The 27,237-nt window shown below is 58.2% G+C and overlaps 7 protein-coding genes and 1 pseudogene across 8 annotated transcripts; all 8 read left to right on the forward strand.

The window, feature by feature from the left end:
- Nucleotides 1-33: 33 nt before the first annotated feature.
- LBRM_16_1640 (putative kinesin) lies at nt 34-2,802 on the forward strand (the record flags this gene model as incomplete). Its single annotated transcript, XM_003722926.1, has 1 exon — nt 34-2,802. The coding sequence occupies one exon, from the start codon at nt 34-36 to the stop codon at nt 2,800-2,802; it is 2,769 nt and encodes a 922-aa protein (XP_003722974.1).
- Nucleotides 2,803-4,619: 1,817 nt separating this feature from the next.
- On the forward strand, nt 4,620-5,465 carry LBRM_16_1650 (putative U1 small nuclear ribonucleoprotein; the record flags this gene model as incomplete). Its single annotated transcript, XM_001563716.1, has 1 exon — nt 4,620-5,465. The coding sequence occupies one exon, from the start codon at nt 4,620-4,622 to the stop codon at nt 5,463-5,465; it is 846 nt and encodes a 281-aa protein (XP_001563766.1).
- A 1,329-nt stretch (nt 5,466-6,794) lies between these two features.
- Nucleotides 6,795-8,426, forward strand: EIF4G3 (putative eukaryotic translation initiation factor 4 gamma; the record flags this gene model as incomplete). The annotated part of the gene is made up of 1 exon (XM_001563717.1): nt 6,795-8,426. One exon carries the CDS (start codon nt 6,795-6,797, stop codon nt 8,424-8,426), a length of 1,632 nt encoding a protein of 543 aa, XP_001563767.1.
- A 2,221-nt stretch (nt 8,427-10,647) lies between these two features.
- Nucleotides 10,648-11,454, forward strand: LBRM_16_1670 (prohibitin; the record flags this gene model as incomplete). The annotated part of the gene is made up of 1 exon (XM_001563718.1): nt 10,648-11,454. The coding sequence occupies one exon, from the start codon at nt 10,648-10,650 to the stop codon at nt 11,452-11,454; it is 807 nt and encodes a 268-aa protein (XP_001563768.1).
- A 1,379-nt stretch (nt 11,455-12,833) lies between these two features.
- Nucleotides 12,834-14,189, forward strand: LBRM_16_1680 (conserved hypothetical protein; the record flags this gene model as incomplete). Its single annotated transcript, XM_001563719.1, has 1 exon — nt 12,834-14,189. The coding sequence occupies one exon, from the start codon at nt 12,834-12,836 to the stop codon at nt 14,187-14,189; it is 1,356 nt and encodes a 451-aa protein (XP_001563769.1).
- Nucleotides 14,190-14,901: 712 nt separating this feature from the next.
- On the forward strand, nt 14,902-15,621 carry LBRM_16_1690 (conserved hypothetical protein; the record flags this gene model as incomplete). The annotated part of the gene is made up of 1 exon (XM_001563720.1): nt 14,902-15,621. The coding sequence occupies one exon, from the start codon at nt 14,902-14,904 to the stop codon at nt 15,619-15,621; it is 720 nt and encodes a 239-aa protein (XP_001563770.1).
- Nucleotides 15,622-18,113: 2,492 nt separating this feature from the next.
- Nucleotides 18,114-21,271, forward strand: LBRM_16_1700 (annotated as a pseudogene). Its single transcript is given in 3 exon segments — nt 18,114-19,928; nt 19,930-20,310; nt 20,312-21,271. Coding segments are annotated over 3 exon segments (3,156 nt in total).
- Nucleotides 21,272-24,471: 3,200 nt separating this feature from the next.
- Nucleotides 24,472-26,547, forward strand: LBRM_16_1710 (conserved hypothetical protein; the record flags this gene model as incomplete). The annotated part of the gene is made up of 1 exon (XM_001563721.2): nt 24,472-26,547. The coding sequence occupies one exon, from the start codon at nt 24,472-24,474 to the stop codon at nt 26,545-26,547; it is 2,076 nt and encodes a 691-aa protein (XP_001563771.2).
- Between the last annotated feature and the right edge of the window lie 690 nt (nt 26,548-27,237).

Genomic DNA, 27,237 nt, shown 5'->3' on the forward strand with positions numbered 1-27,237 from the left:
CGCGCCAAGTGTGAGCGCCACGTTGTGCTTGGCATGACCGCCTTTGAAATCTACATGGACAAGATTCGAGACTTGCTACACGAGGGGGTGGATAGGCAGCCGCTGCAGCCCATCATGACGAGAGACACCTTATACCTGCCGCACCTCACGCATGTGCCACTGCGCACGTTACGGGACGCGTGCCACGTGTACGAGAGAGCGGCAGCGCGCCGTGTGCAGAGGGTGACGTCTGCGAACGACACCTCCTCTCGTTCGCATGCCTTCTTCACGGTTGAGGTGTTTCAGACCCCTATTACACCAACCTGCCCGTCTTCACCGGACCTGGCTGAGTGCTGCGCTCTACGGGAGGCACAATGGGTAGCACTGACGGCAGTGGAGCAGACGCGGAGAGGGCCTCGGCCACTGCGCAGTGAGTGGTTTGAGGGTGCCGCGAACGCGCTACTCGGCACACGCGCTGTACCCGTCATGTACAGCACACTGACGGTGGCAGACCTAGCAGGCAGTGAGAAGGCAAAGCACGCTGGGGTGCACGGCACCGGATTCGACGAACTGCGATGCATCAACGCCTCCCTCACCGCACTCGGCAATGTTGTTCATCACCTCTTTCACGGCACGCCACACATTCCATACCGGGACAACAAGCTCACGATGATGCTGCGCGATACGTTTGCGGCTCCCCGTGCGCAGGTGGTACTCTTCGTGAATGTGAGTCCAACGGCCGTGACCTGTGAGGAGACGCTCTCGTCGCTCTACTTTGCTGACAAGATAAAGGGCATGACGGTGCCTGCTACCGACTCCGCGTCGCTCCGGCATGGCGCGCTCCAGTCAGCGTACTTGCAGTCCCTTCGCATCCACGACGTTCTCCTCTCTGAGGCACGTATCTTTCAGGCTCAACAGATGTACGCGGCAGGGCATCTTTATCGAGTGTCTGCAGCAGTGTCGCAGCGCCCTCTTTTTCAGCTGTTGTTTCACATCCCATTGACTAGTGGCACGGACAAAGAAGCCCACATGAATCGTTTGTGCGCGCACCTACGAGAGCAACGGGTGCACGAAGGGAGCCCTGAAGCTCGCATGGACAGCCTCATCGAAGCGGAACGGGAGGAGCTCTGCAGGGACATGGTGAGGGAGTATAGTCAGCGCTGCGCGGAGGTGGACGCACAAACCACCGCCGTTGACGAGGCGAGTACCCATCTACGTGCCCAGCTCTCTCGTGATGCGTCTGCCCTACGCCAGTGTCTCGCGAAAGCGGAGGAGTCTACCGTGGCCATTGCGGCAAGACGGTGTGGCCTGACTGAGCTCAGGAGGACAAAATTAGAGGAACTGCAGCTTTTGCGTGATTCCGTGGAGGCGTTGGACGAGGGCGAAGTGGGCGTGGTAGACGCGTGCGAAGTGGGTGCCAACGACCAGGTGAATACAGCAGCCTTCGAGCAGGAGAGGGTCACTTACACGAAAGCGCTAGAGCTCACGCAGCTTCATCTCACGCTCTTGGAGCTCATGGCTCCGTGCGCTACTCCCTTACCATCTGCGCAGACAGAAGGTGAGTCGGCTGCTGACCATTGTCTACGGAACTCCACATCATGCAATCGCAGTGACATGTCGTTCACGACAGCGGCCTCGACCACTTCCAAGTCTCTCTCAGTTGAGGCGTGGTTGCGAGGCGCCGTACTGGTGATGGCAGGTAACGCTGTGGTGCAATCTTCAAGGAAGCACCCGGGGAAGCAGCAGCGGCAGACGAGGCGTCAGTTGGTCTCTCTATCGAAGTCACTCAACATCTTTAGCAACGTCACCAACCCCAATGGAGGCATATATTCCCTTCACAAGTACTGGTGTGTGTACCGTAGGCGCGAGAGGACAGATAGGGAGGAGACCGACGCCAATGCCTGTGCCATCGCCTCCGATGCGGCTGAGAAGGACACCAGCAGCATGGCCCGCCAGCGCTCCTCTTTTGACGACCCCGCGCTCCTGACACGGGTAATGGCTCACATGTACATGGGTACCTCTCTCATGAAACTTGACCGCGATGGCCGCCCAAACGCGCGTTGGTTCTACCTTTCGCAGAGAGACAACCGTCTGCTGCTGTGCTGGGATGAGTCGCGTCGCGTGCTGGGGCTAACAGGGGTTGGCCATGTGAGCTTAGATGCGGTGGTGAAGATTACGTTGGGCCGCTCTTCACCTGGCTTTCGTAAGTACGCCACCCGCGCCTACAAGGGCCAAGTCGGCGACTTCTACACCTCCTTCACTCTCACCTATCTCACCCGCGCAAGTGGGCGGAATTTGAAGTTTGTGGATGTCATGTGCCCTGATCAGGCAGAGATGGAGACGTGGGTTGTCGGTCTCGCTCAAAGGACTGGCGTTTTTCCGTGCTTTGAAGACGTATGCCAGACTGTCGGGTCAGGGAATGGGGGCGAGGAAGAGGCAGCGGTTACGGGCGGCACCGTTGTCGCTGCCGAGAATACCGATGCCGCCGCAGCAAGACAGGCGCAGAAAGAGCTCTCTGCCACCGAGAAGGTGTTGTGCAGTAGCTGGCACATTCCTGCTCAGACGATGCTGCGCGCTCGGCGAGAGATTGAGACACGTCGACAGCGCCACCAGTCTAGCCGGCTGCGCCTGAGCCCTAGTGAGCTGCGCGACCTGACGGCCCTCGACATCTTCAGAGCCAGTGCATTGTGGCTGCACCTTTACCGGGAAGGCAGTGTGGTGAATTCGTTCAAGGAGCTGCATTGCTACGTATCTGATCAGTCTATGTCGGCAGAGCCGGCGCCTGGATTGCTTCCTCGAGCGACGTCTCTCCGTATTGCCTGACAGCTATCAGCGTCGCATGAGAGAGCTTTGAGCGTGTATCGGGGAGGATGCTAACGAGTGAAGAGGGGAGGAGGCGTGGCGTCCGTATTGTCCTCCTCCATCCGCTGCCGGCCTCCCAAAGTGAGGCTTCTGCGTGTGTCTCGGCACGCCTTCCTCACCGCCTTCATTTCTCCTCATCTGCTGTTTTCACGCTCGCGAGGTGCATAGACGCCTCCGATTGATATTGAAGTGGTGCTGCCTCGTTGGTGCGTGTATGTGTGTCTCTCCCCTCGTCACTCCTCCTCGTAGGTTTTCTCGATACATCCACGCCCACCGACGCGGCTTCCTAAGGTGAGTGCTCTGTACAGAGTAGAAGGAGCTTTCCTGGTGGATAGAAGTACCCCGTATCTCGATACATACCTGAGGGAGTGTGAGTCTAAGTGTGAGGATCTGCGAGCATGTTGGCTGCTTTGTCTTTTGTGGGTGAACCGCTGGTGAGCAAGAGGACCTCGCTTGTACACGACCTGCACTGCTGCAGCCCACATCATCTCGCACGTCTTTCTCTCTTTTACGCTTGGCGTGTCTGTGTGCTGCACGCGCACAGTGAAATTGCGTGGGACCGAAGGCATCGCCATTGCAGCAGGAGCGCAATGTAGAAGATGAACTGACGGTGGCAGTGGGGGCAGGAGGGCATTTCTATACTGCGACGTTGCTTACTGCTCCTTCTCTTCCCACCTCGGGAGTCGAGACGATGTCTGTCGCCCTCCTCTCCCCCACCTTCCCTTGTCTTCTGTACTTTGGCCTGCAATGCGACGTCTGCCTCGCAAGGGGAGTCGCTACGACACTGCTCACACTTTTCCGCGAGGATCACGCACCCCTGTTCGACCTCTCGCTCCCTCTACCCCCCCCCTCACACACACACACGCTTGTGGGCCTTCGTGGCAGAGGGTCTGTCTACACTTTCTGGTTCTTATCTTGTTTTCCTTTCACTGTTTCGATGTTCTCGTGTTCTGTCGTTCTTAGCTTGCTGGTCTCTATTCCTTTGCTCTTCTCACGCATCATGTGTTTACCGTCGTCTTGCATTTCAGCGGAGGGAACGGCTCTCCCCCTTGTCTCCCTCCCTCATCCTCGTTCTTTCACGTTGCAGGCGCCATGCGCGGCATGAGAAGGCCGCATCTTCCTTGCCGTTGCTCTCTCTCTCTTCCTGTCTTTCCAACCCTTAGCGACAACACAGACGCAACAGGCAATTTCGTGAAAAGGCGCCATGGACATGCCAAAGTTGTTCAACGCATGCACGCTCAACGGCGCACAAGTGACGCGCGTAGTTGGCACCGGGACTTCTCCATTTTCGAAGTATCAGTGCGGTCGCTGCTGTGACGGCCGTTGTCGCGTCGCGATAACTCCCACAGACTTCTTCGGTGCTGATCCACGTCGCATTGGTCCGGTCAGGGGTGAGGTCGATGGCGGTATTAGGAGCACTGAACCCCTCTTTACCTTTCCCAGCAGCACGTCTTCACTTGCATCTGTCCGTCTCCTTCTCTCCTTCTCTTTGTCCTCACCTGTCTTTTGGTTGTGCGCATGCATGCGCGTGTGTGTCTAACGCCGAACGTCCATCCGTGCCGCTCCCTACGTCACGCAAGGCCACGCCAACACATTTATTACTCACCCCCTACACACAAACTTGCGTGTACGTTGAGGCGAGTGCGGAGCCCGATTGACTTGCTGCCTTCTGCCTTGCGCACGTGTAGCACTGCACTAGGCGGACAGCTACTACACAGAGAGGGAGGACAACACACAGCAGCAACCGCCCATTCCACCCCACTCACCTTTTAAGTATTATGGAGTGTGAAGAAGAATCGAGACTGCAGCGCAATAGAGCGGCGGCACTGCAGCGGCAGGAGGCGCATGCCGCGTGGAAGCGCACCTTCTTCCAGGCGAGGCCGGCGCCGCCCTCCATTGGCCGACTGCACCGACGCCAGCAGGGAGTCACAAAGGACCACTCGTGCCACAACGCCTTTAACACCGCACTGGCACTGAAAAGGCAGGCGGAGGAAGAGACGTGCACCAGTGACGCCAAGGTGGATGCCTCGCTTTCATCTTTGCTAACGCTCACGACAAGTGCAGCGGCAGTGGCGGCTGGAACATTGTCGAGTCAGGAGGTGTGGGTTGCGCAGCTGCAGGGCGAATACGAGCGCCGCAACCCTTTCACCGACCTCAACGTCCGCTCAGACCCCCTGCGCACTGTTGTTATGGCGAACCTGCACCCAGAGACGGTCGAGGAGGATTTACGCCACTTTGCCGATCAGTTTGGCCGCGTGCTAAACGTACGCATTGTGCGCCATCACAAGACCGGTAAAAGTCGTCGTTACGCCTTTGTGGAGTTTAACCTCGTCGGGGAGGCCCGCAAAGCCATCCAGTTCCACCGCAAGAAGCGACTGAAGGGGTACTCGATCATCATCGACAAGGAGAAGGGCCGCACAGAGCCAGGCTTTCTGCCAAAGCGATTGGAGGCCGCCGCCTCCTTTTGGACCTCCCCCGCGAACGGGTTGAGCCCTGCCTCCTCGATTGAGATGGCAGAGGCGAAAAGGACAGACTCTGCAGCCTTGGGCCCCGGGAGTATCAAGGCGATACCCTCCATGCCAGAGGACGACGATGATTTTCTCAAGGCGATTTTGAACAGCTGAGCAAGGCAGCCAGACTTGCAGAGACTTTGGAGCGGTAAGAACAAAGCACGCCGTGCTGCGTATGAGGTGTGCAGGCGCTTCATCAGACCATTTCCGCCACTTATCGGGTCTCGTCTCGGCGTGGTGTTCTTCTGCTTGCGGGTTCTCTCTCCAGTTGTTCCACACCCAACCACTCTAGACCTAAACATACGATAGGAAGCGGTGCTTCGATCCACTCAAGCCCGTCCACCTTCATGAGGTCCGGGGCACATGTGGACTACACAGCGTCTGTCAAGGGGCTGGATGGAGGGTGAGTATTGGCACCTTGTCTCTAAGCGTACTCTCTGAGCCTACGGTGTGACTGCTGCTCTCCTGCGGTGGTCACTCTTCCTTCTATTTATTGCCGTGCATCTGAGTCGATGTCTGCGAAGGTGGATGGGGGGAGAGAGGAGGGGCACTCTCGCCGTCTGCCCACCTCTCTCTCTTGCACCATTGCCCATGCGGCAGCCTCCATCCTGTCGGAGGCGGCAATTATTCAAGTTCGGGTCGCACGCGATCCACCTTCACATGCACACTCATGTTTCCGTTGAACTCTTATAGTTCTCTTCACTTCTTCTATTCACCGCCTCCTCCTTTCCCGCATTGTACGCACATGTGGGCCCTCTTTGTTTTCGCCCCCTCCCCCCCCCCCCCCCCCCCCCGCTTCGGGTGGTTCCTTCGCTGTATTGGTTGGCGATCGGCCTTGCTCATGCCCCCCAACCCTCTTTCAATCCCGTAGCACAGTTGCGCGTCTCTACTGCTGAGACACCCTATGGTTACTCACCTTCTTCGCTTGTCGACTGATACCCATACTCGCTCGCTCCCCAACGTTCCCCCGGCACACTCACACACGCGTACGTACACAAACCCTTCGCATTGCCTTTTCTCTCTCAAATTTCTTTGCTCCCCTCTCTCTCCCTTTTGCAGCCACCACTAAAACTTTCAGCGCCACACTGGAGTCCTTCACCGCCTGCGCCGGATCGTCGTGCCTCACTCCGGCCTCTTTCCAGGCCCACAAATCCCCATACAACAATGCAGTTCACCGTGGAGCAGATCCGCAGTGTGCGCAACAACTACCTCGAGCCGCCGTACCCCGGCTTCTCTCTGGATGAAGTGGTGCGGCGCCGTCGCTTGACGCAGACAAAGCTGGTGCGCGGCGAGAATGCGTGGGTTGTGAAGGGCACCGCCCAGACGACGGAGGAGTGGGCGCAGCGACTGCTGCACGGCACACTGAACAAGCTGACAGAGGAGAACAGGGATATCCTGGTCGGCAAGTTGCTCACCAAGGAGCTCTTTGCCACGGAGGACATTATGAATATGGTCGTCAAGATCATCTTCAAGAAGGCACTGGACGAGCCAGAGAACAGCAAGCTATATGCCGGCGTGTGCCACAGCCTTGCCTTGTATGAGGCAACCGTTCTGCGCGATGGTCACAAGGGCGAGCGCCCCCAGTCGCAGCTGCGCGACGCTATCATCAGAACTGCCCAGTACGAGTTCCGAACGCTCTCCCAGGAGCTGTCTAAGATGGAGGACAAGTCTGAGGAGGAGCTCGAGTACGAGCGCTCCAACGTGATGCGGCGCAAGCGGTCCAACATGCGCTTTATCGGTGAGTTGTACCTTTGCACAGCCCTGACGCACACGACCATGTTCACTATCATGGATCTGACGATGCGCTGCAGCGACGGCACGGGGTTCCCCAGTAGCGAGAACATCGAGCTGCTCGCCGCGCTTCTCAGCACCATCGGCGATCGCCTAGATAAGAGCCACAAGACGACGCTCGACTCCTACTTCACCTCCCTCGAGAACTTCAACAAGAAGCCTGACTGTACGTACCCACCACGCATCCGCTTCAAGATCATGGACCTGCTGGATCTGCGCAAGTGCGGCTGGGGCTCCAAGCCGAAACCTGTCAAGGCTGCCCTGCCGCCAAGCCACGGCAAAGACAAGAAGTACGCCTCTGCCCCACCCCCCAAGAAAGGTGGTCGGGATCAGGGCAACGGCGCTGCTGCTGCGGTGAAGAGCTGGCGCGACGCTGCCACGGCGAAGACAGGCACTATGGCAGCACCGGCGCCTTCGGCCGGTAAAGGGCTGAACGGACGTGGTACGTCGAGTGGAGCACTGGCAGCCAACACCACGGCTTTGTCCACCTCAGCAGCGGTCACGAGTGCGGCTGCTGCACCCGCTGGTGCCGCTTTCCGCGGCGAAGCGTCTCCGCCGGCTCCACTTGTGAAGTTCGAGCTGCGCGTGGCGTCAATGTTTCAGGAGTGGGTGGCAGACCGCACGAACGACGTCATTCTTCAGTGGGTGGATCAGTTCAACACATGCGACCGCTTCTTTGAGTCGGAGAGCGAACTGTGTGTAGCGGTGGCGCAGGAGGTGATTCACTCTGCTTGCACGACCACCCGCAAGGATGCCCAGCGCGCGGCCTTCAGCTTCCTCGTCGTTGGCTTGTACATGATCGACACGGAGGTGTTCGACGGCTTTGCCAGCGCCCTCGCCTCCGCAATCGAGGACGGCTTGTTGGAAGACGTTCCAAAGTTTGGGGAGCGCTTCATGAGCATGCTGCGCCTCACCTCCACTGAACAGGAGACACGCGCCGATGTGTACTTCGATGCGGCGAATGTGCTGCGCCTGACCTACAATCGGCTAGAGAGCCCCGACGACTACGCCGTGGACACACTGATGTCCTTCTGGGATCGCGTGCCGCTTCCGTCCACCGACGAGGAGAATATGATCCGAATGGATCTCGACGTTGTTTACAGTATGTGCAACCCCGAAGGTGCACAGGAGGGGCTGGAGAAGCTGCTCAGCCGCATCATCCACTCGATGCTGCAGATGCAGCTGATGGACGCGGAGGTGCTGGCCGAGTTCCTCTGCCTGGATGTGGAGGAGGGGCTGTGTGCCAAAGTTATTGCCGACTACAAGGCGCGAGTCGTCAAGTGAGATGGTTCCTCCCCCCACCCACACACACATCTCCGCAGCACCTTCTGTGCTCTTTATTTCCGCGTACTCGCAAAGCTATGCGAAAGGCGCCGTAGAGAAGTGTGCGGCAGCAGGGCTAACTGGGAGGGTGGAGGGGGACCGATTCTCGCCGTGGCGTCAAGCGGCGTAGCTTTCGAGATTTCCTTTGCATCCTCACTGTACGTGACACGAGCGACAGCGGCGGCGCGATCACTGGAATGTGCGAGCATGCACGTATGCGCGTCTCTCTTTGTTTCTCTGTTGCGTAGCGGATTGCCTTCATTGAATGAACAGCGCGTCACCAACCACCTCCCTCTCTTCTCAAGCACAACACCGTACTTCAGGGACCGACGAAGAGTGGGGAGGGGAAAGAGGCACACATGAAGGATAGTGACGAGAACACATGGATGAGGGGAGAGGATCGAAGAGGCGGCGGGGCATGTGAGGCACCGTTGGTGGTGATTAGGCCTGTCAGGAGGCAAACACACCAAAAGGGCGAGAGTGTGTGTGTGTGTGGAGGAGAATGGCCTTCTCACTAGAAGGGAAAACCTGGACAGGCGTGCGCGTGGATACGTGCTCGTGTGGATGGGTAGGTGTGAAGCTGATGGCTCATGTAGCTGTTGTAGTGCGTGGAAACCTTTCTCCCCCTCTCTCCATCTCTTCCTCGTCTTCACTGAGCCGACGATCATGTTTGTGTCGCCCCTTTTACAATGCGCAGCAGCAGCAGCCTCAGCAGCAGCCTCAGCAGCAGCCTCAGCAGCAGCCTCAGCAGCAGCCTCAGCAGCAGCCTCAGCAGCAGCCTCAGCAGCAGCCTCAGCAGCAGCGCCTCCCCTGTGTGAAGTGCAACGTGCAAGGCAAAGTCATGTTAAGCGAATAAACACATTAGTAATAACGAAGAACGTTAAATATTATGGGCACGTTGACGGTGCTTCAGTCGTTTGGTTCTGATTGCCACCCCAGTTCTCTTCTCTCTCTTATTCACCGTGTGACACTCCTTCCGTCTTCCCTCGCAGTGTGCTGTCGTGCTGGTGGGTAGGGAAGGGGAGGCGAGTATGAGATGGATGGAGCGCATGATCGAATGCGGCAGGGCTGGGGGATGGCGGTCGTCGTTGCCACTCCGCTCTTTTGTGTCTTTTTTTGTTCTACTTTGCTGATGTTGTTGTGACTGTCGGTGACTTGAAGTACCCGCCTGAGTGCCTCTGTGCTCGTCGCGCTCGCTCGCTCTCTGTGTGGGTGTCTTTGTGTGGCCTTTCCCAGGCCTCTTCTAATTCCGTCGCCCTTCACGCCGCGACGCGCAGGAGGTGGTGGGTCGCCGGGCGACAGAGCCGCTTAAATGCAGTGAGGGAAGAGACGTGTGCGCCGGAGAGAGTCCCCGAGTCACCCGTTTTGCGTCTCCTTGTGCCTTCCCTTTTTCGCTAATCTTTTCTGTGTGGTGCTGTGCTCGCGCACGCTTGTACGCCCAGGCCTAAAAGCTGTGTAGCGAGAGACGGAGCCTAATCCATGAGTGACGCAGGAGGTAGGTGGATGAGCCACTGCATTGGCAAGGCTCACTGTCTGCAGGAACATGGTGCAATACAGCGGCTTTCTCGGCTCTTGAGAGTACGCTCGCTGCTCCTGTCTGGGTATGTGCGTGCGATTCTGCGTGTTTCGTGATTTTTTCACTTCTCTTCACGAATCGCCTGTCACGGTGATGGTACGAGTTCTACGCTCTCTTTTCCTCGTCCACTCGTTCTTTTCTATGCTAACCACCCTCCGTACCTCCCTTTACACCCTTCACACCCACACTGTGCACCTGCACACCGGCGCTAACATGAATGCTCTTCATTGCCATTCTCAATGTACAATGTGTGTTGCCTGCACTTCTCCCGTGCCGCATTTCTGCAGTGCTCTTTTCTTTTCTTCTTCACACGGAGCGCTTTGGCCTTTTCGTTGCTACGCTGCGCTTTTCTCCTCGTATTCACAGTTTCGTGTGCGCGCATCTCTGGGACACGTGGGGCCGACCTCAGAGACAGTGTTAAACTCCCATTTCTGCGCAATCTTTGCATCTTTCGCTCCTTTCCCCTCCTTCTCAGCGAACAGCCTTCTCTGATTGCCAAGGGGCCCAAACGCAGGCTGAGTTTGCCAGTATCTCCCAACACTCATTGTTGCTGCTGCTGAGTGCTTCCTGTCTCTTTGGGTTGTCTTCTCACTTTCCGTCTTGGCAATGTCAAAGCTGTTGCAGAAGGTCGCCATCAGTGCTGTGGCTGCCAGCCTTAGCGTGTACAGCTGCTGCTTTGTTGTCTACCCAGGTGAAGCGTGCATTCTATACAACAAGATCAACGGGCTGAAGGACTCCGTGTACGGCGAAGGTCTGCAAGGGCGCATCATCGGCCTGGACGACATCCTGCGCTTCAACGTGCGGGTGCGCCCACGCACCCTGCAGACAATGACCGGCACCAAGGACCTGCAGATGGTGAACGTGCGGCTGCGTGTGCTTTTCCGTCCCATGGCTGACCGCCTTCCGCAGATCTACCGCACATTCGGTCTTGACTACGACGAGCGCATCCTGCCGTCCGTCAGCAATGAAATCCTGAAAGCGGTGGTGGCCGAGTACAAGGCGGAGGAGCTCATCCAGAAGCGGGACGCCGTCTCCGCGCGCATTTACCAGCTCATGCAGGAGAAGGTGAATCAGTTTGGCCTCGTCATTGAGGACCTCTCGCTGGTAGACATTCAGTTTGGTGCTGACTTTATGACGGCGGTGGAGCAGAAACAGGTCGCCCAGCAGGAGGCAGAGCGGTACCGCTACGTCGTGATGGAGAATGAGCAGAAGCGCCGTGCTGCCGTGGTGCGCGCTGAGGGAGAGGCAGAGTCGGCGCGGCTCATCTCTGAAGCCATTCAGAAGTCGGGCTCCGGCTTGCTGGAGCTGCGCCGCATCGAGGCAGCGGTGGAGGTGGCTAACCAAATCTTGCCCATGCAAAACGTGACGTTCGTGCCGAAGGACGCAAACATGTTGATGAGCATGACGAAGTGAGGTGTTGGTTCACCGTCTCCCTCTCTGCAGATCGCATCGCTGCCGTTGGTGAAGTTCTTGGTGCTGTTGTTGCTGCTGTGTGCCTGTATGTGTTTCTCTCTCTCTGTCTCGCTCTGTTCGTGGAGCGGTTGGTTTGCTGACAGCCTCGTCCGCGGTGAGCATTGGGGGCGGGAGGAAGGGAGGGCAGCAGAGAGAGGGCGGGGAAAAGTGCTCCTCGAGATTCGATCCTGTGCATCTACTTGAATGGGCGTGCGAACGCGCGTCTACAAGGTTGTGGTAGGAAGGGGATCTGATGGAGGTGTGTGTGTGTGTGTGTGTGCCCTTCTTGAAGTACGTGAAGGAGAAGCATCTCGAGGTGAGTCTGTCGTCATGATCCGCACGCAGGGGTCGCCACGGTACCCAAAGCTCGTGCGCTGTGCTTGCGCCGAACGATGCATTATTTTCTATCGTTGTTGTTTTGTTTCTCCGTTTTGGTGGTCGTGCCGTGTGTTGTTGCGTGGCATCGTGCCCATCGTAATGGCGGTGCTAAACAGCCCATGCTCCGTAATGAGGGAAGGCGGTGGCTTGTCCACTCCCACACCCGCACCCGCACGTGCACCGCCCTCCCTCTACGCTCGATGTGCACACGCGTGTATGTCTGCTGTCGTTGTTGGAAGGTCGAGGCTCTGCGACGGTGCGTGAGTATAGCTGCCCTCACCACGAGGAGAGAAGGGTGTGCGCGCACTAGCCTCACCAGCACTCGCGTCTCTCAACTCGAAAAGAACTCACAGTGCGCCTCAGAACGAGTGGTCACGACGGTGGCGTGATGTGGTAGGTTTGTCTCGACGTGCATCTCTGTCACTTGCTTCATCGCTCTTACTCTCCCTCACTTCGTGGTGGCAGTCCATTCAAGGAGATATCGAGGTGATCGGGCAACTGCTTCCTTAATGACATGCATTTCAGCCTTCCCGCTAGCAACCTGTCAAGGTATCTGTTGCTTCATCTCCCTCTCTTATTCTTGCACTGATTCTTCTCGTTCGGCGTACGGTGACCTCGAGCTCTGCGTGAGAACACAGGGCATTTGCATGGATCAGCAGTGACGTAGCCGCATCGAAATCGCTGTGCGGTGCTTCTGTAGGAGAAAAAGAGGAGGAAAAAACCAGGCAAGTGTTGCTCATCATCAGCAAGCAGATACGCCTCCACGTTCTGTGCCATCACGGCTAGTCCTACTCTTACCCACAGTGACGTCCTCTGCGCCCTGCACTCTCTTCTGTTGCTCTTGTCTCTGTTCGGCAGTCGCGCGCACTGGAATTTCTCCATTTCCATCCCCAGCCCCGCAATAGTGCAGCTTCTGTTCTCCTTGACAGAGAAAGTATGATCACGACAGCTGAGACAAGATCATGTCAGTGAAGGAGACTTCTATCCCCCTGCCGCTCGCGGCGGAATCCGTACTGGATGTCGACAACGGCATCACGGCGACAAGTGCCATCTCCGTGCTTGGCGGTCGAGCCATGCTTATTGGCACCAGTGAAGGCAGCATTCTGCTTTGCGTTTCAATGAATGAGAACGCACGTGTGCTGACGCCGCATTCCGAAGCAACATTGCACTTCGGGGCCATCTACGATATCACCATCAGCTCACATCACCTTGTTGCAACAGCTGGCCACGACGCCGTCAGCTGCGTCTTTCCTCTACACACACTCTACCGCGACAGTGGAATCACGCAGTGTCGGCGAATCACGGGGCACACTGTCCCTGTCGTCGCAGTCCGGTTCCTTTCTGATGGGGCATCCCTAGTGGCTCTTGGGGCTGACGGACGAGTACTCGTGGTCGAGGTACGCAGCGGAGCTGTGTTGACATCCCTGTTCTGCGGCTTTGCCGCGACCTGCTTGGCGTGCTCGCTGGATGAGACACAGCTTTTCGTTGGCGGTCGGTCCCTCGCATCAATCGATCTGCACCACGCGATGCGACCAACATATTTGCAGTCCGTGGCTGTCGCAGCCGCTGGACTCGATGCGCGGGCGTCTCTCTCAGGCACTGCGGCAGCGTTTGGTGACGCGGTTCTTCCTCGCGCCCCAGCATGGCTGCGGCTGTATGCGTGGGAAGAGAAGTCGGAGGCAACTGTTGGTGCATCTCAGTGGCAGTTCCGGACACCTCCCCATATGTTAATCCGCTCGCTGGATGTGGACTCAGGGGACGGGGCTTTGAGCGCTGTATTTGCTCGCCACGTGTTGGGTACCACGTCTGTGGAGGTCTGTGGCAGCGCGCGGTGGGCCGCTGCAGGCGGCAGGACCGCATGCGAGACAACCTGGGCACCCCAGGCCTTGCGGTGTGTCCCCACTACACTAGGCTGTCGCTTGCCGAGAGACTGCTCTACGAGTGTGGCGGCTAAGAAGCTACGGGTACGGTGCCGAGTGAAGGTATCTGCCCGTCCGTCCGCCAAGCAGACTTCTACCCAGCCCAGATCGTTCCTGTCCAGTTCGGTGGCTCTCTGGAACGGTCGCTGGTACACTTCAGCATTTGAGCTGGCAGGTGGCACGCCTCGACTCGCTGCATCTGACGACTTTGCCGGGGTATCAGTTTTCACGGCAGAGACAAGCGACCAAGACGGCTTCCCATCGGCAGGCCCTCGAACCCCAGGTGAGGAGCTACTCATTGCCCAGGCGCAGCGCGACGAGCTGCAGCGTGAGTGCGATGCACTGTTTTTTCAGATTAAGAGCCTTCTAGCTCACAAGGCAGCGGCCCGATCGTCGTAAGACCGTGAAGGAGTAGACTGGGGTCGGAGGCAAGTGTGTCCACGACTGGCTTATGTTTGTGCATGTCGCTCTCTCTCTCTCTCTCTGTGCCGCCACGGCCCGACTCTACACGCCCCAGTGTGTCTTAACCCTCCCCTCGGACTAGCGCCTCTTTTTCATTGTTTTGTCTTTTAGTGCCGTGCGAAGAGGCGGCGTGTCGTGCTTCCAGGCCGGAGAGTAGAGGGTGGAAGACTCGTGTGCTGCTCCCCCCCTTTCTTCCACGGCTGCTTCGCTCCTATCCGCGTAACTCAAGATGAGAAGGCAAGGTGATCGCATCGCCCAGGTATGGACGTCAAGGCCTAGTCGTTCTGCAATGACCTGCTGCGGATGCCCCCAACAGATTTTGAGTCCCCCAGGTTAGAGAGTGAGGGGCGACAACGCACAGCACATGAGAAGGCGGCGGTTCCGCTTGAGGAACGCACATGTGTGCGTGTTGTGTGCGACCATTGGGCGTGCTCCGGGACTGTTTCCGGGGAATCCCGTGGCATCAGCGTCTGATACACTACGCAAGCACACGGGCGCCTGTGCCGCCACAATTTTATCACTGCCGTTCTTCTTTCCTTCTTCTTGGCGCTTTCTTTTACCCTTGGTAGTTTTCCCCGTCCTTCACCTGTCATCACCGCCCATACACCTCCGCAGCCACGCACGCGCGTGTGCACGGCAACTCTTCGGTATGACCACGCCGAACCTCGATGTCCTCCTTGGTGGCCCGCTGGCCGAAGAGCTGGTGGCCAGTGCAGGGGGCCTTTTAGCGCTGTGCAAGCTGAGCGACGCCGCACTTCGCATGCTGGGCACAGAGGAGTTCCAGAGCATAGCGAGCAGCTCACGGGCGAGGCAGCTGCACGCTGGCCTATTGTTGAAGGCGCCACTTTTCACCGACGCCTTTGGAGATGAGGAGGAGGTGGACACGACGGACCTGAAGGCTGCGCAGAAGGGCGCTGCCCAGCTAGGCCGAAAGTGCGCGCTGGTCGCGAAGGCAGACCTTGCCGGGGCCTTCTCCGATGGTTCCCTCGGTGAAGCAGAAAAGGAAAAGCTCAAGGTGGCCTTCGCCCGCCTGCTGGCGGAGGGCAAAGTGACCGCTGAGGACACCCAGGCGCTTTCTGTGCCGTTTGTCTATGTCCGTGGCGATGCAGCAAAGCACAAGCGCGGCGGTGTCAAGGAGCGGAAGAAGCGAGAGGCGCAGCAGGAGTCGGTCAGCGTCGTTGCCAGAGCGACGCAGAGAGTCCGCATGGGCGTCAGTGAGGAGGAGCAGGTGCGACAGCTGCTGCAGCGAGAGGACATACGTAGCGAATTTGCTAAGGAGCGCGCTCAGCAGCTGCTGAAGGAGTCGCGGAAGCGGGGGCGAGAGGTGACCCGTGATGAGTACGATGATCTGCAGAACATTTCCCTCTAGTGCATGGCGCATTTTTTGTGTGTGGGTTGTGTTTTACCGGGAGGTTACAGGAGGATGCGACCCGCCCCCACTCTTTCCGCTGTTGTGGAGCCCTCTTTATTCTTCGATCTTTGCGTCATGCACGTGAGGCACTGCTGGTGTTTGCGGCGTGCGGCGCGCACAGTGCGGTGGAAGCCCTCTATCACGCCAATCCGCCCCGCCGCCGCTGCCCTCGTTACGTAACTCTGAAGCGAGCAAACGCGTTTCCCTATTCCCTCATCCCCCATGTGTATGCCTGCGTACACATCTGCCCAAACACGCATACTGAAGCCGAAGTCAAAATGCTCAGGCGGGTTGACAGCCGACTGTCGTCATTAATAGAGCTCGAGAGGGGTGTGAAAGACTGGGGCTTTCAGGTTGTGACCAGCCGCACAATGGCACCAGAAGCTGCAGGAGTATCATCACTCCTTGCCAGCAGTTGCGAATGCTGCTACGATATTCCTGCCTTTCATTTTTCCCTTAGTCCGTTGCTTTTCTTCTCTTGCCACCTGCCTGTCCCTCTTCTTGTGCACTGAACTCCTCTCTTCGCTCTCTCTGTCTACTACTCCACATCTTTCGCATGTCGTCCACAACGGCCCTTCACTGAACACACGCACATATCTATGCACACCTACACGCTTCCCGCTCCTCTGAGTAGACTGCTACACGCTCCTGCAGGCACACTTCCCTCGTTTACTGCTTGGGAGGGTGCGTGTGCATCAGTATGCCACGAGTAGTGTGGTCTTCACAGCCTTCACTAAGGACTGGCCTCCGCTGTTTTCTTTCATTCGGCCATTACTCCTTCCCCCCATTTCGGGTGCTCTGCCCCTTCGCCTTTCAGTTTTGTCCGTCTAGCGCCACCTCTCTCTTTCCCTCTCTCTCGTGCGTGTGTTTATCTGTGATTCCGCCACATCCCTCTCCCCAAACCCCCTCCCATCATTCCCCGACATTTTTCCCTCGTGACTTTGCTGTTTTCCCCCTCTTCTACCCCGCCACGCTTTGGTCGCCGCACTGCAACGTTCGTTGTCATCGTTTTTGGCCACCCCCCTGCGACTCGGCTCATCGCTCTTTCACGCCCCGCTCATTTTCGCTCCACGCTTGATACGCACTCACCGGAGCTTTTGCTGCTTCTGGAGAACTTCGTGCGTGTGTGGTCGTCGCCGCACCGGACCCTCCACCCCTCGTTTTCTCTGGTATTTTGGTGGAGACAGCACGAGGCGCGCTGGCGAAGAAAGCCGCGACACTGATGAAGCCGAGCTTGAAGCAAAGTACCCCTCCTCCCATACGGAGCGACTCAACACGTACGAAGTCGACCGCGGGTTTCGGAGTCAAGTCATGGATCCCGTCGCTGTATCGAGGCCTGAGCTGCCTGCCAGCCGCAGCGTTACGCTTTCTCAGCGACGACACCATCCGGCAGGCGCCTGAGGATGTCGCTCGCATCTGGCACACTTCCACTCAGATGCCTATCTCCGCTGAGGAGGGTGTCGATGCACGACCAGGACCGCAGGGGCCCTCACCTCCGCCGCTGCAGCCCTCTCCTTCCCTTCGGGACACGGTAATCAATACGATCTTCCTGACGGCACCTCTGCCCTTCTTCGCGGCCAACGGATTGGCCCAATTGATCGCGGCTCGCGGGACTGGAACACGGCGTTTCAGTGGTTATGGGAAGCGTAACTGCATGGCGCGATGTGGGGGTACGCTAGTCACGACGGAATGTGTTGTTTTCTGGAAGAGTTCGAGGCGTTCGCCAAGGAGTTGGTGGAGTCGCTGTGGCTGGAGGGGTGTCTCCCGCCTGCTACTTGCCCGTCGTCTGCCGCGATCACGTGCGCTCGCTACGGAAGTGTGCTGCTGTACGTGTGGCCCGACAGAAAGCTGGGCATGTGGATGCAGCGCAGCTTTCGTGCGCTGATGGAGTGTTACGTGCCACACCTCTCGCTACCGCTGATGGCGACTTTCCGCTACTTTGGCGATGTTGTCAGTGTTGCCACTGTCATCTCGCTCGATCGTACGAGAGCGGAGGAGTACACGGGCAACGGGCGCAGTGATTCAGTGGTGCACCTGCCCTTGCAGGGGAGCTCCTGAGAATGGTCAGAACGCACTAAACGTGCTTCGCGGAGACCCTCGTGACGAGGCGGCGGCAGCGGCGGATGAGTCAGATGACGAGGCGACCAAGCGACAGAAGTGCAAGGTGAGGGGCGTCGAGGCGCGCGAGGGTGTAGACGCGCGTCTGTACGTGGTGAATTATCTCGGCCTTTTGCCGCAGCTCTTCTCCCCCGGCGGTCGTGTGCTGACGCTGCGGCGGTGGCTTCATTTGATTCAGCATCCATCGGTGCTCTGGGACGGTGGCAGCGCGTTAATGAACACCTACCGGTGTGAGGCTGCTGCTGCTGTTCAGTACCTCAGCGGTGCCCTTCAAGCACCGATGGAGAAGCGCAACGCACATCTTGTGCAGCTACTGCATCGAAACGGGTTCAATGCGACTTTTGCTGGGCCTCATAGCCCAGACCATGCTGGCCGCCGCTAAGGAAGATCTCAATGGCATTTCAGATCTGACACTCCGCCTGATCGCGATAGAGGTCCTCGCCCGCGTGGTGCGCCGCACCATATTCCGCTGGATGGTGCGCGAGGGTAGCGCACGGTCGCTGAAGACCGCCAACGACTACCTTCAACGTACCGCCGGTTCGCTGCTGCGTACGTCGCAGGCACGCTTTGAGGAGGACCTGCTATCGCTTATCCGAGACATGTTCTGGCTCGACGAGGCAATCGACACTGCGCCGCACGTGCAGCTGCTCAAGCTCAGACTGCAGGTGAAGGTGGTGTTCATCGCGAAGCGTTTGTGTGAGCTGCGCGGACTCCGAGCGGTAGGAAGCAGCGTAGCGGAGATCTTGTGCCAACCTTCACATCACACCTGCAGCTCCTTATACTTTCCAGAGCACCAAGAACTGATAGCGATGTTGGTGCAGGACATGCCCAAGCATTCGCCGGCGTTCAAGGCGACCGATATCCTTCCACTGCGCATCCGCTTTTTCTGCCGTGACGGCTGCCTTGTCGAGGCTTGGCGAGAGGCAGCGCAGCTGGTGGAGTTGCGCGGCCGTAACATGTCGGAGCGCTTCCTCAACGCGGAGGCGTGGACGACGGCAGCGCTAGTAGCTGCTCACGTTGGAAGAGACGCGGACAGCGCGCATCTCATCGAGCGCGCTACTCGCGTCTTCTTCGACATCCCGGCCTTTCTTTTCCAGTTGACTGCGCCCCAGGTGCGACTGCCGTCCTGCCTGTAGTTCTTCCTCGGGCAGGTGCACGTCAAACTCGCGCATGGGTTCATCTGCGTCCAGCAGAGGATCTCCAAAGAGACTGAGGAGCTGTTTAGTGAGGCACTGCGCCTGTTGGACGTACTCGAGGACGAACGACGGTTACATGTTTCGCGTCTTCGACAACAGGCTGTCGTCGGTCTCTTCAGCATCGCCGTGCACTTTGAAAAAGCAAAGGTGGTGCAGCTCGACGCAACGTGGAGTACTGAGCTGCACTCTATGGCCCCCTCGCTGCAAGGTGCCCGCATCAGCGAGCTCTTCGGGTCTCTGTTATTCGACCGGGACATGTTCCCCAGCGCGGTGGCGAGACTTTGGGAGTGCCTCGAGACAACTGAGCAACTCCTTGGCGTGACGGTTCTCCGTGTGGGTGAGGTGCTCAACAAGCTGACCTACGTCTACTATCGCTGGGAGGTGCGTCAGTACGGCCTCTTCTGCAGCTGCATTCTCCACCGAGCCGAGGCTAGCATGGTGGAGGGGAGCGGGCTTTACTCGGCACTGCACCTCCGCATCGTCGAGAACATCGTGCCGTCGTTCATTCTGCGCGGCGTGTTTGTTGCAGCGTCGATACAACTCGGCCTGTTTTGCAGCCTTCCGCCTCGATACACAAAACCCCTCTCGCGTAACTGCCTCGCCATCCTACGCATCGCCACCATTCAATCCAAACTTCGGGACGTGTTCGGCAGCATTGCAATCGTCATTGTTCAGCAATACGGGCGCGAATACCGCAGCCCCGCTCTCCTGCGCGACGTCTGCGAGAGCAGCGCGCAGGGGATACAGCGTCTCGGACGGGCGTTTCTCGTGCAGCACGCGCTGCTGCACCTCTACTACGGCTCCGTCACTTCTGACGGCATTGCACTCGCGGCGCCACGCCATACCATGCGCCCCCTTCTCGACGGAGCAGCGGCGCTGGAATTCAGAGCTGCAGCACCCTGGGCTCTTTTCGATGTGGTCGGGGCGTGCAGAGCAACAGGTGCAGCTCGATGAACGGCAGCAGCTCGTCACGGAGGTTGAGACGCCCGCGGGGGCGTGCCTGATGGACATGCAAAGTGGCTCCGTTTGTGGCGTACGTGTCCCAAGGTGCAGCACCTCCGTTGTGTTGCAGAACATGGTGTTCACGCAGGTGCCAGTGGGTCACCGACTGTCTTCTTTGCAGCTGCGTTTGACTCAACGTCTGTGCTGCAACTTTCAGTGCCTCATGGCGGTGCCACTGAGCGCGTTGGTCATCTTCGAAGACAGCGCTTACTACGCCGAGGCGCTTATACCCCTGCACCATCACCCGCGCGTTGTTTTCACTCTCGATGGCTATAGCACTTGTCCACACGGCGCGGTCGATTGTGAGCTACATGGTGTGCCAGTACCATGACGCCGACATGACGACGTACCGCGCCGACAGTTGCCAATGTGTCGAGATCGTGTCTGGTGCCGACGGCCTTCTTTACCTCACCAATTCCCTGGGCATTGTCAGCTCGCTGGTGCATCAGCAGCCAACACTCGATGTGTCAACGCTGGCACTACCGGCAAACGTTTTCTCCCTCGCCTGGGAGAAGTGCAACGCCCGGAAGGCGAAGGGGGCAGCTGATATGATGGAACTCGCGCTACGTTCGCAAACGTCCGACGAGTACGGGCTCTTGGGCATCTTTGTCTTCTCCTACCTTGCCTCGGCGCGCTTCGCCAGGGGAGAAGACCTCGACGGAGCCAAACGCCTCTTCCAGCGGTGCTCAATGGGGCTCGGGGAAAGCGCCGCAATTTTCCAAGCTGCGCTCATCTCGTACACGGAGGGCCGCGCGTGGCTCAGCCGCGGTGCCACGAATGCTGCCTTGGGTCCGCTACTGCGCTCGCTGACCATCTATGCTGAGCGCATCCGTCTGCACGCCTACGACGGCGCCTTGTGCACCTTCGAAGTTGCGCTCTGGGTGCTTCGGGCCAGCGTAGTGTGGGAGGCAAAGTTGGATGCAGCAGTGCTGCGCTGTGTCGCTCACGCCGTGGAGTTCGGCGAGCCCACACTGTCTCTCTTTATAACCTGCGGGCGTTTTCTTTTGTATGCCCAAAGAGTGGGTGACATGGCCATGTCGCAGCACCTCCTTCACCTGCGCGACACAAGGGCGAGGGGACTGCAACCCACTGAACTGGACCGGTACTTGAACGCTCTCCTACAGTGTAGTGAGAGTCTGCAGCGGCGCAGTGGCAACGAGAGCTACATCGACTGTGTCTTTGTGCTCCAGACGGCGATTCACATGGCGGAAGCCGCACCTGTCGAGCCACGGATGCTTGGTGTGATACTCAGCAGCTATGGACTGTTGCTGACAACGGTGAACAAGCTGTAAGTGGCGCAGTGCGTGCTCAGTCGGGCCAACGCGGTTTTCGTCAAGACGGTAGCACCAACTAGCCTGGAGGCGATGACGTGGCGCAAGCACAATCGAACCCTCAAGTACCGCATGCATGAGAACGCCATCGCTGTAATACGACGTGCCGTGCGACTCTGGAAAGAGCGCCAGCGAGTCGAGCGAGAGATGCGCGCAAAGAATCCGGCGGCGCACCAAGTTTTGCAGACAGTGCGCTTCAAGTGGCGGATCAAGCGCCTTGCCGTGTCTGAGGCAACCGCTCGCGTACTCATCGCGGACGCTCAGGCTGACGAATGCTAACCGCTTACAGAAACGCAAGGGGCGTATGCGCAGCGACGCAGTGCTGAAGCAGACCTGTGGTTCACGCGTGCAGATCTTCCGTGACAAGCTCCACTCCGTCCTCATCAACGTGGACGAGCTGGCGGTTTCCACGAGGGTAGGGATGACTCGCGCCGCCAGGGGTATGCGCCAGGGCATGCTGAGGACTTTCCTTGTGACCAGCCACCGAATAGGGCGTCGTGGCGTCATCAGCGAATGGCGTGCACGTTTCCTCGCAGTCAAACGATGACATCTGGAGCACGTCGATGCAGCCATTCGTGTCGAGTTTCTTCGCGCTTTTTACGCTTTCATGCGACGCTGCATATCCGCCGAAGAACGTGAGCGGCGATGCTTCATCGTCCAAAACCAAACGAAGTCAACGCGAGAGCTGCGCAAGGCAGTCGCCCGGGCACTGCGTTCTAAACCGAAGAGCATACCGGCCATCGATATCGGAGGTTTTCGTCTTAGCGAGACTGGCAAACGCGAGGTCATCCTCACGAATGAGGAAGAAGAGCACCACCACCTAATGGGCATATTTATGCTCAGTCCCGAGGTCGATGATGACGAGGGGATCCTACCTGGAGGAATCGCTGGAGTTGACAGCAATAGACGTGCTGGCGTGGGTATCTGTTAGTCTGTGTGGTGCTTAGCTCTGAACAAACATTTGTTTTGTGGCCCGGCATTGTGCGGAGACCGCCTCTCTGTCTTCCTCCTTTTTCTTTCAATTCCAGTTCACCAACGCGTTGAGTCGCTGGTGCCGCGACGTGTAATTGGCGTTCACACCAACCAACAAGCAACCGCTTCTCTCTGTTCGAGGAGAGCCATCATGCGCTTCTTCGGGGACGTTTTCTCCGTCTTGCTCCACCGCTGGTTTTTGCGGATCGCACATCACAGCAGATGCCCAGAAGGAAAAAAGCGAACGCGTGCCGAAACGCAACGAGACGGTGTGAGGCCTTTTGTAGGCAGGCCTAGGCGCTGCGCACAGTACCGCTCGTTGTGCTTCCTCTTCAAAGCCATCGAAAACATGTTTGCTCCTCATGCGCAGCTGAAGCGGCGGGGGGCTGTGCCCCAACTCGCCATTTGTCCCCCCCTCCTTCTGAGCTGGCGAGGATAAATCGGTGCACTTGTGTGCACTCGCACTTTGGCATGCGCTGCTTCCTCACGTGGCTGAGTTCACTGCTCTCGCTGTTTTTACTCCTGTCGCACCTCTCTCTCTCTCTCCACACACACACACACACCCACACTCACTTAAACACATGGACATACACGCTCGCTCGTGCACTTGTCTCCCTGTCTCTGTATGGAAAGGGCTTCATTGCTATTATTTGGACCTGCTAGCCCTGGACGGAGTGAGCGGCAACGCAGAGACGTACACCACTGCCACGAAGGAAAGAAAACAGACACGCGAAGGTCTTTCTTACCCACTCTGCCCTGTGTGCCTGTATGAGGTGCTGGTGAGCACTGTTGCACTCGTAAGTCCCGCACCGAAGGTATTGAGCAGAACCCCCTCCTCCCTTTTCTCATCTCTCCCTCACTCTCCCTGGAGGCCGCCTCCACCCTTCGACTTCATCTTCTGCTCTCGGTGTACGCTGTCGCGGTTCTTGACCCACGGCAGCCTACGTCCCTTCAGCATTATCGGTGCCGCCGCTTTCTTCTCCCCTTTTCTCCTCCCGCACATTTTGCGCTCCCTTTTCGAACGGCGGTGCCGTACGCTCATTGCAGACGTTCCCTCCCCCCGGTTGGCGAGTCTTCTTCCCACGGGTAAGTCGGGTCTGGGGCCCGCCCCGCCCGTCACACGCACGCAAAGAGCGACTTTCTGCTGCTCTCCGCCGTATTTCTTCTCACTTCTTTTTTGCCCATCGACCTCCTCCGCTTTCCGTATTTCCGCTTTCTCGTGTGCGGGCCTGTGGCCTCCCTGCCCTGCCCCCCCTCTTCCCTCCTTTCCTTTCGCTGACGCTCATCTCTTCCCCCACTCTTCTACAGCGACATCGTTACTCCCCTTTCATGTGAACTCCTCTTATACTCCCCCCTCCCCGTGTTTCTGTCGTGTGTCTTCTTCATTTCCTCTTTGCCCTCAGCTCGCTGGTCACCCCACCCTCGCGTCTGCGTTGTGTGTCGTCTCTGCGCCTGTTGCGGCGCGTTGGCCCTTCTATCTTTTCTCCTTTCGACTCTTTTCTTTGCTGGGCAACTCGTCGGGACTTCGCCTCTGCCCAAACCGACTCGCTGCCTCTCCTTCTCTGCGTGTCTGTGTATCTTCGCTTCTTAGTGCCTGCGTCGGCGTGCACCGTCGGGCTCACCGACGCCCGTAGACCACCGTTCTCCATTTCTGCATGGTTTTACCGCGTACGCCGGCGCCCCTGTATATCTGCGTGTGTGCCGTCGCGTATCACGAAGTGCCCTGGAAGGACTACGGTAGTGCGTCTTTGCTCAGTCCGTCTTGTCCCCCAGTGAGTGCGGTGGTGTCAATATTGTTGCCTTTTCCATTGATGTTTTTCATACTCTCTCCAATTCTGCCGCTCTATCGCAAGCGCATCTACAGCGTGGGCACCCCTCGCTTCCTTTGTTTTGTTTTGCCCGCATTTCCTCTTGCTCTTAGTCTTCGCAGCAATTGCTTCTTCTCTCGTCGAAGAAGAGCCCTTGTTTGATTCCCCCTTCCCGCTGCCATCTTCCTATACCTCGAACACGCACACGCACACGCCTCCGCCTCTCTCTCTCTCAGGCTCCTGGACCCGTGCACGTCAACCCGAGCTGCGGAAGAGAAAGACGCAAAAAAAAAAAAGAGGCGTATCCGCTGCACCACCAACATCGGCCACTCAGTGTGTGGTGGAGGAGAGCGGACGTGAGGGCGAAGCCCGCGAGCCCAGATGGACCGCGTGTACATTAAGTGCTGCAGCGCCTTTTCTTCTGCAGCAGCCAACTGGAATGAGGCCTATCAGGTTGCGCTGGAGATGGGGGACAGCACGATGCAGCTGGCGACAGCGCGGCTTGAGGAGCTGCTTCGCGTGGAGCGGGCCTTTGAGGAGGAGGCGGCGCAGGGCGCAATGCGTATTGTGACGATGGACCCGAACGCACCGCGTTCGGTTCCGAAGGAGCTACTGTGCTACCGCGACATGAATATTTTTTACCGCGTCCTGCCAGATGGTCGCTCTGGCCGTAACATCGTGGCCACCTTACGTGGCGTGTTGCAGAGCCGCAGCGCTTCGCTGACGGTACCGCTCACCTCCCTCCTTATGTATCGCGGTATCCCAGTGCTTGCCCAGGCGCTCGCGCCTTTTGGTACAGAGCCAATCAAGATTTATGGTGATGGTGCAGAGTCCGATCCGGAGGTGGCGGCGGAGGTAGAGATTATAGCAGATGCGCTGAGGACGCCGCTGCCAGACCAAGTCTTATGTGAGGTGTACCGCAGTCTCGACGGACGCATGTACGTTACGAACACGAACATCACGACAATCGCCTTAGATGACTCCATGCTGATCGGAAGTCCACTGAAGCGACCTGAGATGCTGGCGCTATGTCCGTGCGTCACCGCCACGTGTGAGGATACGCTGAGCGTGCTACACAATGCAGTTGTGATGGAGGCGCTTTGGCGTGTGCTGGACGCCGCCGTCGACCAGCAGTGCCGCCGCCTCAGCGACACACTGCACTTCTATGGAGTCAATTTGTGCCTGCTGGGGGGCGTGCTGGACGCCTTCGCAGAGCGGTACGGCGATGCCGCAGATGATGTACAGCGCTTCACTGAAGTTGTTGCCATTGAGATGATCGCACGGACGATCAAGCAAGAGTTCTACGCAGAAGTGCAGGCGAAACGGCTTGGCGTTGACGAGGTCGGTGTCAACACGTGCTACGCACGGCACCTCCGTGCAGCGCTACACTCAGAGCACAGAGAGAGGTTTAGCCAACTCGTGCTTCGCAAATACGCCATCGACAACGGTAGCGGGCACGCGGACGGTCTTCTGAGGGTTCTACTGGATGTGCGCCGCGATCGTTGCAGCGCGATCGTGGAGCGTGTATCCTGGCTGATAGGGGCCTGCTCCGCTCCCTCAGCAGACGGGGCTGAGAGCAGGCGAACAGTGGCGTGGGCCTTTCTCGTCGCTGGACGCATCACGCCGGGCCTGTGCGATCCAAAGCTTATGTGCTCGCTGGAGCCCTTGTATCGCAGCTGGCGGACATGCGAAGCCCACTGCTTCGCCTGCTGCTACCCACTTCAGGTCAAAGTTGCCATGTGGCAAGGTCGCGTCGGGGACGGGCTTAACCTCGCCAGCACGGCGGTGGAGCAGGTCACAGCACGCTACGGGAACACCTCAATCCGCGCTGTGCAGGCTCAGCGCACCTTCATGAAGCTTCTCTTTACAATACCATCACTCGAAAACGTGCGAGAGGCATACAGCATGGCGACTGGCATCCTTGAGGTGTACAAGGACCATGCAGGGCCTATCACAAGAGCCAAGTGCCACATCGAAGTGGGCTACTGCCTCCTTCGAGCATCCGCCGTAATGAACGTCGTCGGCGAGGCAGCGCGGCACTTTCAAGCAGCGGAGCAGCTCCTCCTGCTAGCCTTTCTCCGAAGCTCCAACGGAGCATGGTTGTACCTGCAGCCGAGCCTCGGCCTTGTGCGGTGCCGCCAGCTGGGCCAGCAGGATGGCCCCGTGCCTCTCAAGGCGCTTGTAGCTGACGCGTTGTACTTATCTCGCGCTGCCGCACCGGCCGACTACTGCACAAAGTACTTGTGGGTGCTAGGGATGGAGTTGGCGGCGGAGCGGCACTATGCAGAGTCCGCACAGATATTGACGACGGCGTATAGGATGGCGAAGCGCACACAGCGCACGCGGCTGGATGTTGACAGGCTGCACGGCGACACCCTGCGCGTGTACAGCGACTGGGATCCTGAACAGTACGCTGCCTACTGCACTGCAATTGCTGAGGGCGCGCGGGTCCCCTAGAGAAGGTAGGCGGAGGAGACTGGAGCATCCGAGGCGCGCAATCGTCGCACCTCACCACTCTTCGTTGTTTGATGATTCCGAATAGCAACGCGCTTCCCCTCAACCCATCTATGAGCCCGTGTGTCTGTGCCTGTGGCGTTGGCCGTGGAATTGCTTCTCCCCCATTCTCTCTTTGCTGGTGTTCTTTGATACGGGCTCCCGCCCCTCCCTATTTCTGTCACTCCTTACGTATCTCTGCGTGCACCAGTGAGCTCTGTCTGAGTGGATGGTGATGTCGAGACCTCACTTCGTCTTGTGCGCTCTGTGCGTGGGGACGACTTGCCGGTCCCTCGTTTTCCCCGCCATGCGCCAGCAGGGAAGCACGTCTGCGGGCGCCCACAAAAAGCAGGGCGATGATTGGAGGACAGCGAGGCAGTGGCAGGGTATGTGAGCGTGCTAGAGGGAGCTGTGCTCAAGTGTGCATATGCGCGAGAACGTAGAGAGAAGAGAGAGGCGCTTAGAGGGGACGGAAGTGAGTTTTATTTCGCGTTTCCTCGTTTGTCTCTCTGCCTGCTCGCAGCGGGCGGCGCTGTGCCGATCCCTGGAAGGGGCACCAGCGCATAGATTTGTGCACGGTTCTTTCGACGTGACTCCATAATGTTTTGAGCGGGGAAGGCGAAGAAGCGCTACTCGCGTCTCCCTTTTCAACGT

This window comes from Leishmania braziliensis, chromosome 16, assembly GCF_000002845.2.
Source record: "Leishmania braziliensis MHOM/BR/75/M2904 complete genome, chromosome 16".
Taxonomy (NCBI): domain Eukaryota; phylum Euglenozoa; class Kinetoplastea; order Trypanosomatida; family Trypanosomatidae; genus Leishmania; species Leishmania braziliensis.